This window comes from Halichoeres trimaculatus, unplaced genomic scaffold, assembly GCF_033239565.1.
Source record: "Halichoeres trimaculatus isolate MK-OKI-2021-1 unplaced genomic scaffold, fHalTri1.1 fHalTri1_scaffold_23, whole genome shotgun sequence".
Taxonomy (NCBI): Eukaryota; Metazoa; Chordata; class Actinopteri; order Labriformes; family Labridae; genus Halichoeres; species Halichoeres trimaculatus.
Window position 1 is genome coordinate 3,412 of NW_027437201.1, and position 18,400 is coordinate 21,811.

At 39.0% G+C, this 18,400-nt stretch overlaps 1 protein-coding gene across 4 annotated transcripts; it reads right to left on the minus strand.

Annotated features, from left to right (window-relative positions):
- Positions 1 to 391: 391 nt before the first annotated feature.
- LOC141785395 (uncharacterized) lies at positions 392 to 5,505 on the minus strand. Of its 4 annotated transcripts, none has more exons than XR_012597524.1 (9): positions 3,520 to 5,505; positions 3,378 to 3,419; positions 2,988 to 3,204; positions 2,759 to 2,834; positions 2,256 to 2,322; positions 1,819 to 2,130; positions 1,642 to 1,720; positions 1,122 to 1,318; positions 392 to 1,033 (listed from the first exon to the last, which is right to left on the minus strand). XR_012597524.1 is itself a non-coding variant. In XM_074663716.1 (7 exons), exons 1-7 carry the CDS (start codon positions 3,522 to 3,524, stop codon positions 1,577 to 1,579), a joined length of 711 nt encoding a protein of 236 aa, XP_074519817.1. In that variant the 5' UTR covers positions 3,525 to 5,505; the 3' UTR covers positions 1,514 to 1,576. The 4 variants fall into 4 exon arrangements, 1 of the variants encoding a protein (XP_074519817.1); XR_012597523.1 differs by having other exon boundaries at positions 2,228 to 2,322; XR_012597522.1 differs by lacking the exon at positions 2,256 to 2,322.
- Positions 5,506 to 18,400: the final 12,895 nt, after the last annotated feature.

Here is an 18,400-nt window from a genome sequence, read left to right on the forward strand (position 1 = left end):
AAAATATTGTGATATAGACCTGAAAAATCATTTCTGCAAAGTCCTTTTTAATGGGAAATGGTCAATCAACAAGGGTTGTTTACACATAAACATCTACTTTATTGACATCAGATGAACTTTAACTGCATATTACTCATCTCATCATGAGCAGAGCTTCCATTTTAACCTTATAGAGACTCTGTAACAATACTGAAAAAATATGCCCCAAAAACAGCAAACTCCCCCCCCAAATACCCTAAAAAACACCAAAAGTGGCAGCCATCTTGAATTTAAAGGTTAAAATAAGGCCGAATCATTATGTAACCCTGAAATATGTATTTCTCAACAAAAATAAGGTCTGAAAACATGTATTGTCCATCATTATAAGTTGAGCCTTTAAAGAGATCATTTCCATGGCAGCCATTTTGGATTTTGGCCTCTAAAAAAATTTTCCCCGCCATTTTAAAAAATACACCCCGGCTAAATTTGTTTTTTAGCCCTCCTAGATGACAAATCCATTGAGAAATGGACCTTCGCTCACCGCGGTCACATTTCGCTCCAAAATGACCCAACTAATAAATCAAGAACAATAAAAAGAAATAGGCCTTCTAGAGTACGAAGACATGCAGGTCAACATTTGTGTTTGCCCTGGGTGTGAATGAGAGTGATTCCTCAGAAAATGCATTTTATTTTGGTGATAGACTGACCTACATTAAGAGGAGCGCTTTGAAATGTGAGGATAAACCAACCCTATCAAAATGCCATCAGTTTATATGGACAAATAACATATGGTGACGTGTCTGTGTGTGTTTATATACTTTATATACACACATATAGATGTATATATAGATATATAAATATATAGATAGAGAAAGAGGGAGAAAAAGAGTGATATATATACACAGATATAGGTAGATAGACAGGGTTCAATATAAATATAGTTAGAACAATGCTAAAAAATACATAACAAAATGTATGCAAAACCCTGACTTCAGTTTTTCTATGCATGTTGAGAAGAAAAAACGAGTTACGCCCTCTCCAATAGCAGTATCTCCTGCAAAACAATGTAAATTTTAGTAGCAAAAGCACAAGGTAAACACGCAAGTTAGATTTTGACAATTGTAACTTTTAACTGAAGCTACCTTCAAGTTTGCAATTGAGGGGTCGTCCCCATTCCACATTAGGCCGCTTGTAGAAGGAGATCAGTGCCATGTCCTGTTCTTCAAGGCTTTTTCTGATTCCATGCTGAGAAGTAAGGGACTCTCTGTTTCATGATTACGCAGAGAACTGCCAGCACACTGAGATATGGCCTTGCTGGGGTCAGTGATGGTTAACCAGTCTAATATGAAAACAAAGGAAATGTGGTTGTTTCATTACCAATATTTGTTGTTGAGACAGCAAAAAGAATTCAAAATTTCATATGTAACATTATATCTTCCTTAACTTTCCTATGCTACTGCTAAGCCTGAACAGCACCTACCATCTGTAATAGCTGTAGAACATCTGGATGGTCCAGGCATTGCTTCTTGGTCTCCCTCAATTGTAACACTTTCATGTGTCACCTCTTTCCCTGCCCTTCTACCCTCACATATTTTTGTTACAACTGTAGAATAAGCAGGACAAAGACTGAAAAGACAATGAGAATAAAAAGTACATAGATACCTTTCCATACACGAGGAAGCATGTACCTCAATGATATCAGTAGGAATCATCTTTGCGCAGACAGGACATTCCTGCATATCTGCTGATTAGAGGTTGAGAAGAGTGTTATTTTCAAAAAAGGGGTTTCTGTTTTTTTAATACCAATACTCACAAAAGCTTAACATTTAGAGTTCTTACACTGTCTCTCTTCGAGCTGACTGGTTTCCCCATTGGCCAGGTTATCGTCACTGCAGAAATCCATGATGTCACAAGATTTGATGTGCTCTGTCAGGAGTGGAAGGGGAATTGCTAATCCACACTTCTGACATGTGGCTTTTGGCCTGTTGCTGAATGCTACATCAGTTAGTGGCAGGGGGTTTGTGCTGAGTTCTTCTTGGAATGGGGCAATGTAAAGGTTTTTACACCCGGGACTTAAAGATTTCAGCATCACGCCAGTATAGCCAGTATCACTGGGAGTCACAAGATTGAGTTGTCGGCTTCCCCATCCACCTACAGATAGCAGGAGTGGAAGATTACATTACAATCAAAAGTTATTAGATAATCCAAACATTTAGTCAAAGCACCTAAATATGTCATCAGAACATACCAGTCTGAAGAGGTAACCTAAAGCAAACCTGGTGTTTTTTTCCCCCACTTCTGCCAAGGAGGTTATGCAATAATCAGCGTCTGTTTGTTACATAACTAAAAAAAAAAAAATGGACGGATTTCAATAAAATTTTCTGGAAATGTCAGGATTGGGACAAGAAACAATTGATTACATTTTGGGAGTGATCCTGACCACCGTCTGGATCCAGCATGATGAAAAATGAAATTGTTTTGTATAACTACCGAACTACATTAGATACCATTATGAATCCAGTTGCTAATGGTATGTTTTCACGGTCAATGATTTTAAATATTTAGATAAAATAAAGGTAGGACTAATATTAATGGTGAAAATCACAATCTGAGTGAGGACTGTGGTGCTGGCGGAGGTCTGCGCTCTCCGACCTCAGCTCAGATATGTTTGATATTAAACATGCAGAGTTCAAAGTATAGAGGTTACTGTGAAGAATTCATTTTAAGTGTTTTGTTTTATGACAAAGTACCAGTATCACACAAACTAGTGTTGGCCTACCTGAAGGTTTGTAGAGCAGCCACCCACCAGTAACTGACCCCAATTTTGGGAATAAAACTTTGAGGGCATCACATAACTGTAAGCAGAAAATGTATACACATATAATCTTCCCCAAAATTAGTGTCAAAACTTGAAATCATAAAGAGCATCAATAACACTGCATGAAATTCTAACAAATCCATATAACTTCAAAACCTACAATACTAAGTTAACAATTGCATGTTTTTACCTCCTCATGTGTTGTGCTTTCATCTAGATGAGCAGTCCTACGGCCCAGTCCGGCATGCATATGGACTATTTGCTCCTCCTCTTTTGGAGTTTTTTCACATCGCTTTGGCAACAAATAGAAAGCAACATCCAGTGGCCTAGGCCTCCTGGCAGGAACAGGACTTGCTGTGCGAAATCGTCTTTTTCCTCTGCCCCTGGTGAAAATACCCGGAAAGGACCTACAGAAAAAAAAAAAAAAAAAAAAAAAAAACACAAACTACAACCATTTGTGACATTATTAGAAGATTATGTATTATCAAGTCCTGCTATTGCTTAGCTCATTTCATAATTAATTTAATATTAACCTTAAGTGAGAGGTTTATGTTTTACATTTAAACAAACTTTTCTTCACCTGGTCATTTCCATTTGAACTGGTTCTGTTCGTCTCTGTTCTCTGCAGAATTGTATCCAAGAAAATCTATTAATAATCAATACATCTAAAATGTATGAGTAGTATAAGCCATATGTCCACAAAGTAAATTTCAATACTAAACCTCATTTGTTGATTTGTGACTCCAACACTTGCTGAACCCTGTTGACCTGATGAGTTGAGTAATTGTAAAAGGCGGTTGGCTGACTGTAAAATATTACCAGCATGACTGCCCTGCAACAATGCAGAAAAAGCAAGAGGAGCATTACAAATTGGCAGAACAAGAACATGAATACATTTTACAAAGTTACTCGTTACTGCACTATAATTATGGTGACCATACTGTGGTTTCCAAAGGGTGAACACTTAAAGTATGCGTCCTACATTATACAAAAATTTGAAACAAGCTATAAAACAATATTGTGTATCTCTCTGGGAAAAGACACCAACTCAGGGGTATTAAACATGCTTAACTATTCCCAAAATAATCTTAATTCAACTCTCAGCAGAACAAACATAAAATGGTATGACATTTCAGTAAAAAACACTTCTGTGTCAGATAAACAAAACAATAAACCTGTCCTGTCAAGTGAGAATGAACTCGAATCTGGGAGGCTCAAGAGGCTAACACACACCGGGTCTACAAGGTGAGCTACCGCAGCGGCCCCTCACCACAGCGAAGAAGTTTTATCAGGCCGAGATTGCCATTACTTGGCAGATAACCCACCGATTGTTTATAGTAATTAGAAAACAACATCGTTGTTCCTCAAATCAAAAACGTTCATCCTTGTTGCCCCAAAACACAATGTATGTACCGTTAGCAAGCTGCTGACGCAGTTTTGACGAACGCCACGTAATAAAAGTTTAGTATTGCTATCGTTCAAAATAGCCGGTTAACGTGCAGCATGTTAAGTCATAGCTATAATGCAATTTTCAAAACACAAATGACAAAAAGCATAAACAGGCTTACCAAAGCCCCATCGTTGGTGTTGGTCGACATAGTTCACTCGAAACCGTCATGGTGTCATACAGTCTATGGTGTCAAATGACCAGTGGAGCATAACCTGATTGGCTGAGCGTTGTACAACTTGACCAAGGGTTCGATTGCTTCTCCTTGGTTACCCGGATGTTGAGACTGAATTATTTTTGACACTGAATTTCCTGACACTGAATTTTCTGGCACGGAATTTCTCGAGACAAAGATATTTTTTTTTTACTGGATTTTTTGAGTTGTTGATTTTTTTTTACACTGAATTGATTTCAACATGGACAAATATAAAAGGGGGAGAATAACCAATCAGCGCTTGAAATTTGATGTTTTCTAAAATTCAGAGTCCAATTTCGATGCTGAAAAAATTCAGTGTGAGAAATTCAAGTTCAAACCCTGTGCAATGGATAGCGTTGCAAAAAAGATTGTTGTTAAAAATTGACCAACATAGCAAAGACCATCAACACATCCCGTTTATTAAAAATAAAACGTAAAAATCACACTGTACAGGGTCCACACAATGGAGCACAGACAGCCAGTTCACTCCATAGGGCACAGAGAGCTGGTCCACTGCCTGGTGCGCAGACAGCCAGTCCACACCACTGGGTACAGCCGGTCCACTCCACTGAGCACAGACAGGTGGTCCACCCCCTTGGGCGCAGACAGCCAATCCGCCCCATGGGGCGCAGACAGCCAGTTCCGCGCTGGGGAGCACAGACATGCTGTGCCCCCTGTATAGCAGGGTCTCAGATCCAAGGTTATAATAGTTTTGGATTTTTCATTATACTTTAGTTTTAGTTAGTTTTTACATTGTTTTTCTCATTTTACTTTAGTATTAGTTAGTTTTGTCTCTTTTATTCCATTACAGTTTAGTTTCAGTTAGGTTTAGAGTGGGTATTCTAGTTTTTAATTAGTTTTAATTTTTGCAACAAGGCTAAGATATAGTTTAGTTTCAGTTTAGTTTTAGTTTTTTCATACCTTACTTGCCAGGTGCAGGATTCGAAAAGGTCAGAGTAAATATTTTGTAATACTATTCAATTTTAAGTCCAACATAGTGCTCACTGCTCAGTCAATGCTGATACTGAAGTGTTGGCTGCTGCTTTAACACAAGAAAATAAAATAAAGTTTATATAAAAAATAAAACTATAAATTATATAAAAAATAATGTTAACATAAATTACATAAAATATTATAACCATAAATTATATAGCACATTATAATATGAGCCTAAATAATTAGAAACTTGGACTCTGTAATAATACTCATCCCAACTCATCTTTCTTTATAAAGCACTTTAAAAACAACCACAGATGAAACAAAGTGTTGTGAATAGACAATACAACACAGACAGAAATTAATTAAAAATTATTGACAAAATAAAGCAGATATAAACACTAAAACAATTCTTTCACTGTTTGTAAAAAAACAAAAAAAACAATGTAAAAACAGTAGGAACAATAAGTAAAAGCAAACCAAAAAACACTAAAACAGGAGCAGAGTCTCATGCAGGGTCGAAAGCCAAGGAATAAAAATGAGTTTTAAGACGAGTTTTGAAAATGGACAGTGAGGAGCTTTGTCTGATGTGGACGGGGAGCTTGTTCCACAATTTGGGGGCCGCCACAGAAAAAGCCCTATCCCCTCTAAGCTTCCATTTGGATCTCAGTACCTTCAGGAGCAGCTGATCAGCTGACCTGAGGCACCGAGCAGTAGTGTAGGGGTAAAGAAGCTCCGAGAGGTAAGATGGGGCCAGACCATGTAAAGATTTAAAAACAAGTAAAAGAATCTTAAAATGTACTTTAAAATGCACAGGCAGCCAGAGGGCGGACTGGCTGACACCATAATAAAGTGCGTTACAGTAATCCAGCCGAGATGTAATAAAGGCGTGGATTACTGTTTCAAAGTGCTGTTGTGCAAGAAAGGCTTTTACTTTTGCAAGCTGCCTAATATGAAAAAATTAGGCAGCTTGCAAACAGAGCTAAGTTGCTTTTCCAATTTAAAATCACTTTCCATATTAGAACCCAAGTTTGAGACTGTTGCCTTAAAATAAATAGCTAAAGGACCCAAGTCTAAAGGAGGGGATTCACAAGGGCCACTGGGACCAAACACCATTGCTTCTGTTTTTTTCTCATTAAAGTTTAAAAAGTTCAAAGCCATCCAGGCTTTGATGTCATAGAGACATGCTAAAAGTGGTGTGAGGGAGAAAGCACCATCCTTCTTCAGTGGCACATACATCTGGCCATCGTCAGTGTAGCAATGAAAGGAGATGCCACGCTGCCTTAAGATGAAGCCCAGAGGCAGTAAATATAATGAAAACAGCAGGGGCCCCAAATTCGACCCCTGTGAAACCCCTTACAGTAGTGGAGCAGAGCTGGACTCTGAATCTCCAAGGCTCACACTCATCGATCAGTCTGCAAGATATGACCTCAACCACTCCAATACAGTACCACGAATACCTACGAGGCTATGTAGCCGAGCCACTAAGGTATCCTGGTTCACGGTGTCAAAGGCAGAGGACAGATCCAACAGAACCATAACTAAGTGATCTCCAGCATCAGTTGCCAGGAGGATGTCATTAAAAACTCTCAATAAGGCTGACTCTGTGCTGTGGAGAGTTTTAAAACCAGACTGGAAGACCTCCAGGACACCATGCTCATCCAGAAAAGACTTTAGCTGTGTCTATACAACTCTCTCTAAGATTTTTGAGAGAAAAGGGAGCTTGGAGATGGGCCTAAAATTGGCCAGCACAGTGCAATCAAGGCCTGATCTCTTAAGTAGCGGTTGCACCACCGCATGATTAAGGCTTGGTGGAACAACACCACAAGACAAACTGCTGTTTATAACAGGGACGACAGACTTTCCTATACTAGAGAACATCTCTCAGCCTAGGAAGGATGACATCACAGGGAGAACCTGATGGCTTAATATGGCCAACTAGATCTTTTGAATCTGCCAAAGAGACTGGCTCGTACTGAGCAAGAACTGCAGAACAGGGTCAGGCTCAGAGGGGTCAGATCCAGGAGCAGAAATGACAGACCTGGCAGTAACAACCTCATTAATCGACCCACCTCCATTAAAGTTACTTCAAAAGCTAAGAATTGTCTCTGATCAAAAAAAGAAAAAAAAAAAAAATCCTGTAGTTTCACTTTTTTTTTACGTAGTTCCAGCGTTTGACATAATTTTACGGTATTCGTCTAGAAACTTTGCTGCGAGTGCTTTTACATTTTATTTTGTTTGTTTGTTTTGTTTGTTTGTTTGTTTTGTTTATTTTTACATTTTTTTTTTTTGTAAAGTCATGTATTTTTACAATTATTTTATGTAGTTCCATGTTTTTACAGTGTATGTACAGTGTATGAATGTATCAAGCTGGGCTTGCAAGTGGGGAATTAAGACAAAATGGCAGCAGAAAAGATGAAATCTGCTTGAACACATTAAAAGGTGAATTTTGTCAATAAATTTAAAAAAAAATCCTGATTATGGTCTCAGTAGGTTTTTTTACTTACCTTTTATGAACTAAGAGCTGTGAAAGTTGTGAGAGGATGTCCAGGACACATAAGAGGTGATTTTGTATGAACAAATTTAAAAATGAAAGAGCTGTTGAAATTTTAACCTGAAAATGTGTCTTTTAAGGCAAAATGTTATTAATGATAAAGATTTGCTGAGTTTCTTTTTTATTATTATTCTTATTATGTAGTATATATTGTTGTGATATGTTAAGGGTTGTCACCTCCTTAAATAACAGTGGATTGAGGCGTCTATGTAGAAAAAAATAATTCAAAAAACAAAAAAATGATGAAAGACCCCCATTCCTATAACCTGCAGGGTGGAGTGGGGGTGCCACTCTGGTCTGCATTCAAACTTGAGAGCCCTGCATGCACAACAAAAACAAAAGAAATTTATGATCTGAAAACACCACAACCAGCTCGGAACTGGACCCGACAGACTTCAAAATGTTGCAAAGCCCACAGCAATGCAAAGGCCTCTTTTTCGATGGTGTTGTAGTTGATCTGGTGTCCGTTAAATTTCTTTGAGAAATAACAGACAGGGTGGTCAATGCCACACTCATCCTCCTGTGCCTGACAGTGCCTGCACCAGTAGCGCTGGCATCTACCTCCACCTTAAAAGGATGCCTAAAATCAGGTGCAGTGAGCACGGGGGCACTAAACAAAAGGGCCTTAGCGGACTCAAATGACTCAGTCAGGAGTCCACAAAAACTGAACACTTGGACTCAACAAGCTGGTAAGTAGTGAAACAACACTTGCAAAGTTTTTACAGAAACCAGGAGTTGGCGCCTGGTCTTTGGCTTCAGAAAATCCAGAATGGCCTGAACTTTAGCCGTCTGAGGCTGACACCTGACCCTTGCTTGTCTGCTTACCCATATAGGTGACGACAGCTTTACCAAACTCACACTTGGCCAGATTCAGAGTCTGAGACGCAGCCATCAAACACTGCCTGAAAACTTTTCTCAGCATTCCCACATGCTCAGACCAAGTGGGGGAAAAAAACACATTGTCAACCAGATAGGCCTCCCAGTTCTTAACTCCACACAGGACAGTGTTCATCAGCCTCTGAAAAGTGGCAGGGGCATTCCTCAACCTCTGTATCACTATGTACTGCAGGAAATGGTCAGGTGGGACACAAGCAAAGATCTCGAAACCACAGGATGGTAAAGCTGGGCCTACCCTATCCACACAGTCATTCATACGTGAAAAAGGAAAAGAACCGGGATAGTCACAGAGTTCTCCTTGCGGAAATTCACACAAAACCTAGGACTTTGGTCAGGTATAGGGACCAAAAGACACAGAGAACTCCAAGGACTGGATCTGGGCACAGCAAAACCATTTTCAAGAAGATACTGACATTCCTCTGCATGGCAGCAATTAACTAACTCAAATTTATCACATGTTAATCTCATATCTGCTTAAGGTCCCCAAATAAAGAATCTAAATTATAGGACATTACAAAATTGTAGTGCATGACAAATCAAATAAATACACAAAGAAGAGAAGATTTATAAATCCACATTTTTTATCAAATGGCCATTCACATCTATAGACATCAATTCAATTGCAGCCGTTTAATTGTGTCTATAGAAGTAAATTATGTGTGTAACATAAGCTCAGGCTGGGACCTGGTTTCACAGCTTTGACCTGGTCTCCAACTTAAACCCCCCCAAGGAAGGAGAGGTAATAAAGCAAGTTTTGGAAAAACAGACCTCTGCACTAAAGTTGTTTTCTCCTGAAGTCTGCCTCATTCCTTCCTCTGATGTTTGCAAAACTATAAAACATTGAGACATGGCTGTAAATCCAAAGACTTTTCTTTGACACCTGGCGGACATGTGCAACTGTACAGACATCCTTCTCTCATATCTTGTGGCCCTCAATCTTTCTCTTTGGGAATAAGAAAGAAGGAATGCCAGGGGGACGATCTGCTCCCCACCTTCTCCTCAAAGACAAAGACTCTTTGATTCACACTGTTGAGAACAGCACAAAAATGATGTTTTTACACTAACTGTACATCTTCACCTTTGCAAACATGTACTGTGTAATGAGAATCATTGATAATGTTTGTCTGAAAACTGCTGTCTTGGAAACATATCCCATTGTAACATCTTGATTTTTATTTTAGTGGGTTCTTAAAGAGGAAAACCTGTCATGTTTAGTCTTGATGTGAAGCTTAAACAATAAGAAATGTGATTTTGACTATTACATGTGGGAATCTCTTTGCAGTTTAAAGTTATAGTTAGTTAGTGATCTCTGGGACAATCTGATCCACGTGCAGAAAGATGAGACGTGAATGGGCGTCAGCCTAAAGTGACCTCACTGACTCGGCAGGAAAAGCTGATCAAAACTCCACACCAGGACATGCTCTGGGCTCTTTTCCTTCTTCGTCCTTCCTCCCGAAGGCTGTTTTCTTCACCCTTTTTCCAGAAGGCTCTCTTCCTTCTACTGTCTACCTGCGTGCCCTCAGCACGTCTTCAACCTGCACCGCACATATCAGCTCCATACTCCTCGCAGGCCCCAGACAACCAGCCCGAGATGCATCCAGCCATCCATCGGTGCCCACGTCTCTGCCTGAGGCAAGCAGCTGATCGACGGGGATTCCCCCTCATGCGCTGACGTCAGGAGACAAGCCCTGCTCACTGCTTTCCCTGTGGTGATTTAACTTTGGAACTCTGCCAAAGTTTCAACCCGACGCCCAGCATCATCGCCGCTGTTCCAGCTGTGACTGCCGCGGTGAGAATTGATGCTATGGACTCAACTCATCGGACACCATCTCCGTGACACTCAGATGACCTGCAGCAGACCTTCGGTCTGTGACCCTCCATCACCCCTCACATCTGCAGCGGGACTTTGTCATCTCAGTCGCTGCCACTGGTCCTCCGCTCTCACCATCGGCCTCAGAACTTGTGTAAGACAATCTCGCATTTATTGGTATGTTGTGGTCAATGCCTCAGAGATCTTGGGTGGGTTACTTAGATTTATGTGGGTTGGTTTATGTCCTTTTATTCCATTTATTCCGGTTTTTATGATCAGTTTCACTTTCCATTCATCAATGTATTTATCCTTTTATATCTTTCACCTGTTCTTTTATTCATGCACATATTTCTTCTTTTAGTTAGTAAATAAACTTTTCATATAAAGAAATTGCTTTCTGTCTTTGTGTGGTTGAAATTAACGGCCTCTGTACACCGTTCAAAAGAATTCACAATTGATGTAGCAGCCTTTTGATATCGAGACTTAATAATTAATAGTTCTATGAATTATTAACTAAAAAAATTTTACAGTAAACCTTTCCTAAAGTTTTACCTGTTTTCTCTAAATTGGGTGGTGCCCCGACTTAAATTTAAACTCACATATTGTAAGTGTAGATGTCTATTGAAAGTTATACTTTCGCACCGGTGGAATGCTGGCATTCTGCTGTTAATTATTAATTAGTCATTATTTGACACCGATTCACACTGCATGTTTTGAGAACAAATCTTGAAAGATCGTTTAAGATACTTTGAAAATGGCTGGCAGCAATTGAGTTAATTGCGTTAAGTTTTATAACAAAATAATTTGATGTATAATTTATTAATCTAATTAACTCACTAAAGTGACAGCCCTATAACTTTTTTTGGATGATGACTCTGACCAAAAGCTTGAGAAAATCATGGCATTGATCCTCTGTTATATAGTTGGGTCATTTTGGAGCGAAACATGACCGCGGTGAGCGAAGGTCCGTTTCTCAATGGATTTGTCATCTAGGAGGGCTAAAAAACAAATTTAGCCAGGGTGTATTTTTTAAAATGGTGGGGAAAATTTTTTTAGAGGCCAAAATCCAAAATGGCTGTCATGGAAATGATCTTTTTAAAAGCCTGACCTACAATGATGAACAATACATGTTTTCAGACCTTATTTTTGTTGAGAAATACATATTTTAGGGTTACATAATGATCTGACCTTATTTGAACCTTCAAATTCAAGATGGCTGCCACTTTTGGTGTTTTTTTAGGGTATTTTGGGGGAGTTTTTGCTGTTTTGGGGGCATATTTTTTCAGTGTTGTTACAGAGTCTCTATAGGGTTATAATGGAAGCTCTGCTCATGATGAGTTGAGTAATATACAGTTAAAGTTCACAGAAATAACATCTAAAGTCAATAAAGTAGATGTTTATGTGTAAACAACCATTGTTGATTGACCATTTCCCATTAAAAAGGACTGCAGATGATATGCAAAAGACTTTTCAGGTCTATATCACAATATTTTTGGCTTTATTAAATTCTTTTGCAGTTTCAGACCATTCAAATGAATGGAGATTCCTTTATTTCGCTCCCATTTAAATGAATGGAGATTTATCATCACCATGGAAACCACTGGAGCAAAGACACGTGTGATGTCACATGGAAAATGCAGGCTCTTTTCAAATTCACCTACTATATACTGTGTATGAAAGTAGTATGTAGTAGGCACTGCGTACTGCCTACTACACTTGAATGTAGAATGTACTATGACTGTTCTGTTAGGTTTATTTTGTAGCGAAGCGGAAATAGGATTTTTTTTATTTTTTTTTTTTATACGATTTATTTTTCAAACTTAATTTTGATTGTACAAAACAAACTATGAGTAGCCGACATGTTGACATTTTAGTTATTCATCTGCAAAAATATTGCCAGAAGCAGCATTTTATATGAAACAGCCAGTTGTGGAGAATACTTAATATTTCTGAGAGGAATTACTTATCATTTCGTGACGCTGAACAGCGGTCTATTAGGGTCACTTAAAAGCAAAAAACACATCAAAGATAAACATCTCACACACAATTCAGCATTAAGGATGAGGTGAAGCAGGAAAATCTAAGGTGGTGGAAATATAGAGCTGAAATACAGAACGTAACAGTAAAATGTCAAACTATACTTGGCAGTGGTTTACACTAATAATGCCGCAGTCTGGCCGTTACAAACTGTTAATGGAAAAACAACAACAGACCTTTTTACAAGTTATTACACTTGAAAACCTGCTTGGAGTTTCCTCCAGCTGGCATAGCTCTTAAGGTTCACTGAGGTACTCAAGCTCCCTTACCACGACAAGGTGCAAATGACTGAATATTGAAATGCTGAGACCCATATAACTTTTGCTCGAAGGAATAATGATATCACAAGGGAAAAGGAATGTCCCATCCAATCATAGTTTTTTTTTCATGTAAACAAGCAGGAGAACACTGCGGCCGTTTTCAAATTCGCCTTCTATACTAGCAGTGCCTACTGATTTTCCCAAAATGTAGCATATAGTATACAGTATACAAACAAAAGCAAAGTTGTAGTATGCAAAAAAAATACCCAGATGACGAACTGATTCGGGAAACAATTCACAGTATACATTAGACCAGTCTGCTTCGCCTACTGTTGCAGGCAAAGCACCTGAATTGAAAATGACTGAGAGCGAGGCTTTAACAATCAGGGCAGCAAAATATACAAATATAAGAGTCTCTACTTGTTATCTTTACGTTTTCAACCCGCAATAGTGTGTGATAACTTCTAAAAACTTTTTTAACTCAAATTGTGAATATATTTTTATTCTACTCTGTACAAAGTTCTTGACTTTTTGTAATATTTAGTGTTTCTCTGAGAGTCTTTCTATTCATAGCCATTGTACTGAGAGAATGCAGTTTAAACCGGAGTCAAATACCTTGTATTCTTAAAAATACTTGGCGAATAAAGGCGATTCTGATTCTGATTCTGAAAAGGTCTGTTGTTGTTTTTCCATTAACAGTTTGTAACGGCCAGACTGCAGCATTAATAGTGTAAACCACTGCCAAGTATAGTATGACATTTTACTGTTACATTCTGTATTTTACCTCTATATTTCCACCACCTTAAATTTTCCCGCTTCACCGCATTCTTAATGCTGAATTGTGTGTGTGATATTATCCTTGATGTGTTTTTTTTCTTTTAAGTGGCCCTAATAGGCCATCATACGCTATCACGAAATAAGTAATTTCTCTCCGAAATAATAAGTATTCTCCACAACTGACTGTTTCATATAAAATGCTGCTTCTGGCAATATTTTTACAGATTAATAACTGAAATGTCAACATGTCGGCTACTCATGGTTTGTTTTGTACAATCAAAATTAAGTATGGAAAATGAATCCTATTTCTGCTTCGCTACGAAATAAACCTAGAAGAACAGTCATAGAACACACTACATTCAAGAGTAGTAGGCAGTACGCAGTGCCTACTAGATACTACTTTCATACACAGTATATAGTAGGTGAATTTGAAAACAGCCTGCGTTTTCCTTGTGACATCACACATGTGTCTTTGCTCCAGTGGTTTCCATGGTGATGATAAATCTCCATTAATTTAAATGGGAGCGAAATAAAGGAATCTATTCATTTCCATTGGGCTGAAACTGCAAAAGAATTTAATAAAGCCAAAAATATTGTGATATAGACCTGAAAAGTCATTTCTGCATAGTCCTTTTTAATGGGAAATGGGCAATCAACAAGGGTTGTTTACACATAAACATCTACTTTACTGACTTTAGATGTTATTTCTGTGAACTTTAACTGTATATTACTCAACTCATCATGAGCAGAGCTTCCATTTTAACCTTATAGAGACTCTGTAACAACACTGAAAAAATATACCCCCAAAACGGCAAAAACTCCCCCAAAATACCCTAGAAAAACACCAAAAGTGGCAGCCATCTTGAATTTGAAGGTTCGAATAAGGTCAAATCATTATCCAACCCTGAAATATGTATTTCTCAACATAAATAAGGTCTGAAAACATGTATTGTTCATCATTGTAGGTCGAGCTTTTATAAAGATCATTTCCATGACAGCCATTTTGGATTTTGGCCTCTAAAAGATTTTCCCCACCATTTTAAAAAATACACCCTGGCTAAATTTGTTTTTTAGCCCTCCTAGATGACAAATCCATTGAGAAAACGGACCTTCGCTCACCGCGGTCACGTTAAGCTCCAAAATGACCCAACTAATAGTGCAGCAGATAATTACAAATTTCAAGAGAATCATTCAAATGGTGATGCAAGCATGAAATTTGGCACAAATACCCTCTAAGGGCCACCCTCTTGAAATAAAATGTTGGAAACGTGAAAATTCAAGATGGCGTCCATTTTCAAGATGGCCGACATTGCTCTTATACGCACATTTTTCAATAGTTCAAATGGTGATGCAAGCATGAAATTTGGCAAAAATAATCCCCAAAGGGACTTTCTTTTGGAATATATCATTAGACATGTAGAAATTCAAGATGGGGGGCCATTTTTTTGAGATGGCAGCCATGTCTGTTGTACGCACAATTTATCAAAAGTTCAAATGGTGATGTAAGCTTAAAAGTTGGCACAGATACTCTCTATTGGCCGCTCATCCGAATAAAGACATTAGACACTTGAAAATCAATGATGGTAGCAATTTTTTAAGATAGCCACCACATTTATAGAAAATTGGTAATTGGACTGTTTGTGAGGTCACTTGACTAGAAACTATTTACAGCCAATTGAAATTTCAAAACTGAAGGCCAGGAATTGTTGGAGGAATGGCTCAATAAGGTCTCTGCTTTCTGGCAAACATGTAAGGTCTAGCCTCATCCACACTATCAGCTGTACTTGATCTATTGTACATCAGGACCACAAACTTCTCCAGGATCTCAAGGTCACCATTGCCAGAGATGGAAGAGGCCTCAGGACAAATATCCCAGGTTTGCCATTCTTCTTCTTCTCCTTTTTTTTTTTTTTGCATTTTTTTTTTTTGCTTTTTTGCAAATGGCTGATACAGTATCACAACCTGTGGAGGCATGAAAGAACAGTATGCCTGTGGTCTTCATAGGTCCAATAGCTCTGCACAGGGTAACCCCGCACAGTCTAGCATAATTATTCAAAAGAGTGGCCCTTATAGAGTATTTGCACCAAATTTCATGCTTGCATCACCATTTGAACTTTTGGAATAATGAGCGTTCAATGGGAATGGCGACCAGCTTGAAAAATGGCTGCCATCTCCAATTTTTGGGTGTCTAACGTTTTATACCAAAAAGAGTGTCCCTAAAGGTCTTTGCACACCAGTCGCGAAATTTTCGCGTGAATATTTCGCACGTTTTTTTTTTTTTTCGAATACAATGTTTTTCAATGCAAGCTTTCACACCAGCGACGTTATTTCGCAAAGCGAAATTGCGGCTTTTATTTTTTCGGACCGTGGTCGAATTTTACAAACTTCCGCTCGCGATGAGTACACAACCGACCAACATACAGACACAGAGGAACATTCACCATGGTGGAACAGCTGATCATCTTTGTGTCCCAGCACCCGGCTCTTTTCAACAAAAGACACAAAAGCTACAAAGACAACGATTTTAAAGACAATGTATGGAGGAGAATAGCTGCGGAGATGGAGTATGATGATGGTGTGTGTATAATCAACCTCCTACCGAATTAAATTGTGTTTGTTTTAGTGATAGCCGACACAAGTTAAATTGTAGTCGTTGTAAACCGTTAATGCCGTTATTGTCGGCTGTTTTAACTGTCATTAAGATACATAATACTTCTGTATTCCCTTTTTTGCTTGTCGTATGATCTAAGTTTGATCTATATCGGATAATGCGGCAATGTAATGACAGTAGTGTTGTCTATTATTAGACAGTGAAGTGATCTAAACAAGCGAGTGTCTAACCAAAGCTAAACATGATATAACTCTGTTACTTTTTAGTTGAGGAAGTGAAAAAGTTATGGAAGAATCTGAGGGACACCTATGTGAGAAAGAAGAGAGAGGAGGGAGATGTTAAGAGTGGTCAGGCAGGTGGAAAGCAGAAGAAGAGATGGAAGTTTATGGATGCCATGTCTTTTTTAGATAAATCAACATCTTTCAGGAGGTGGGCTGTATCTTGTAACATAATAAACTAAAATTAGCTAGGCATAGTACTAACCATTTGCTTTATTTTGTATAGCACCCAGAGTAATGTAGAAATTGAGGAGACCCAGGAGGAAGATGCAGGGCCAGCTCAGCTCCTCAACCAGGCAGAAAGTGAGGGAGAGTGTGTGGCTGCAGCTCCTAGGCCAGCTAAAAGAAAGAGCACTGACAGCATGCTGGAGAAATATTTGAAGAAAAAAGAAGCAAGAGAGGCAGAGAGGGATAAAGGGAGAGCACAGAGGGATGATGTCACGCTATTTCTTTTAAGTTTGGCTCCTGCACTGAGGCGCCTGCCAATAGAAAAACAATCCTGGGTCAGAATGAAGATGACAGAGTTGTGCCACGAGGCAGAGTTTGGTGCTGTTTTTGCACCACAGCAATACCCAAATGCAACATATTATTAACATATCATAATTAACTTTTTATTATCTATTAAATGCTAATTGACTGAAACAATATCCTGTGTGTGTGTGTGTGTGTGTGTGTGTGTGTGTGTGCATTGACTAAAAAACAAGCGGTGAGGTAAACATAAAATTTATTATTTCTTCACAGTATAAACAAAAAGTTATAAGTATATTTACAGAAAAGTATACACACATGAGGAAAACAAAAAAGAAATTATATAACATCATATAACATTATTTCATATTACTATTTTATAACTTGTATCAGTCTTGTTTATTATTTTTTATTATCATTATTTATAATATTATATTAATACTATATTACTAATTTATTATTATTTTCATATTATATCAAAATATTCATAAATTATATACATATAATTGCTGTCATTATATTATGCCGATAATATTTCAGAGTTTCAAGGAGCAGAACCACGACGAATATGTCCCTATTGCCAAGGAACTTCCCCGGCCGGAGAGTTGAAGTAATGGCGAAAGGTCTCTCGTACTCTCAGTGCCTCTGCAGATGCTCTGTTCCCTCGCAGGTACCTGATTGGTGTCAGGATGCTCTCTCCAGCATCATCATCACCCTGCTCTCCATCATCGCAGTTGTGATCTCCCTCATCAGGCCGCAGGAAGTTGGAGAGGATACAAGTGGCCTTTATAATACTGTCTGCCGCATCAGGACAGACCTGCAGCCGTCGACAGTAGACCCTCCAGCGCTGTGTTAGGATCCCAAAGCAGTTCTCCACAATTCGACGGGCTCTGGAGAGACGGTAATTGAAGATGCGGGCATCCTCCTGAAGGTGACGCCCTGGATAAGGCCTGAGGAGGTTAGGCTTCATAGGGAAGGCCTCATCAGCCACAACCACATATGGCAACGGTCCCAGATCTGGTGCAGAGGGGAGAGGGGATGGTGGTGGGACATCCAGCTCACCTGCCTGGAGGGCTTTGCCAAGATTTGATTTGGCAAAGATCCCTCCATCACTGTTGCTGCCAAAGCCTCCAATATCCACAGCCAGAAACCTGTAGTCTGCGTCAACCAAGGCAAGTAGCACAATGGAGAAGGTCCCCTTGTAGTTGTGGAACTGGGACCTGGAGTTGGGAGGTGCCTGGATGACGATGTGTTTCCCGTCCAGGGCACCTATACAGTGTGGGAAGTTCCACCGCTCTTCAAACCCCTTTGCTGTCTTCAACCACCTCTCCT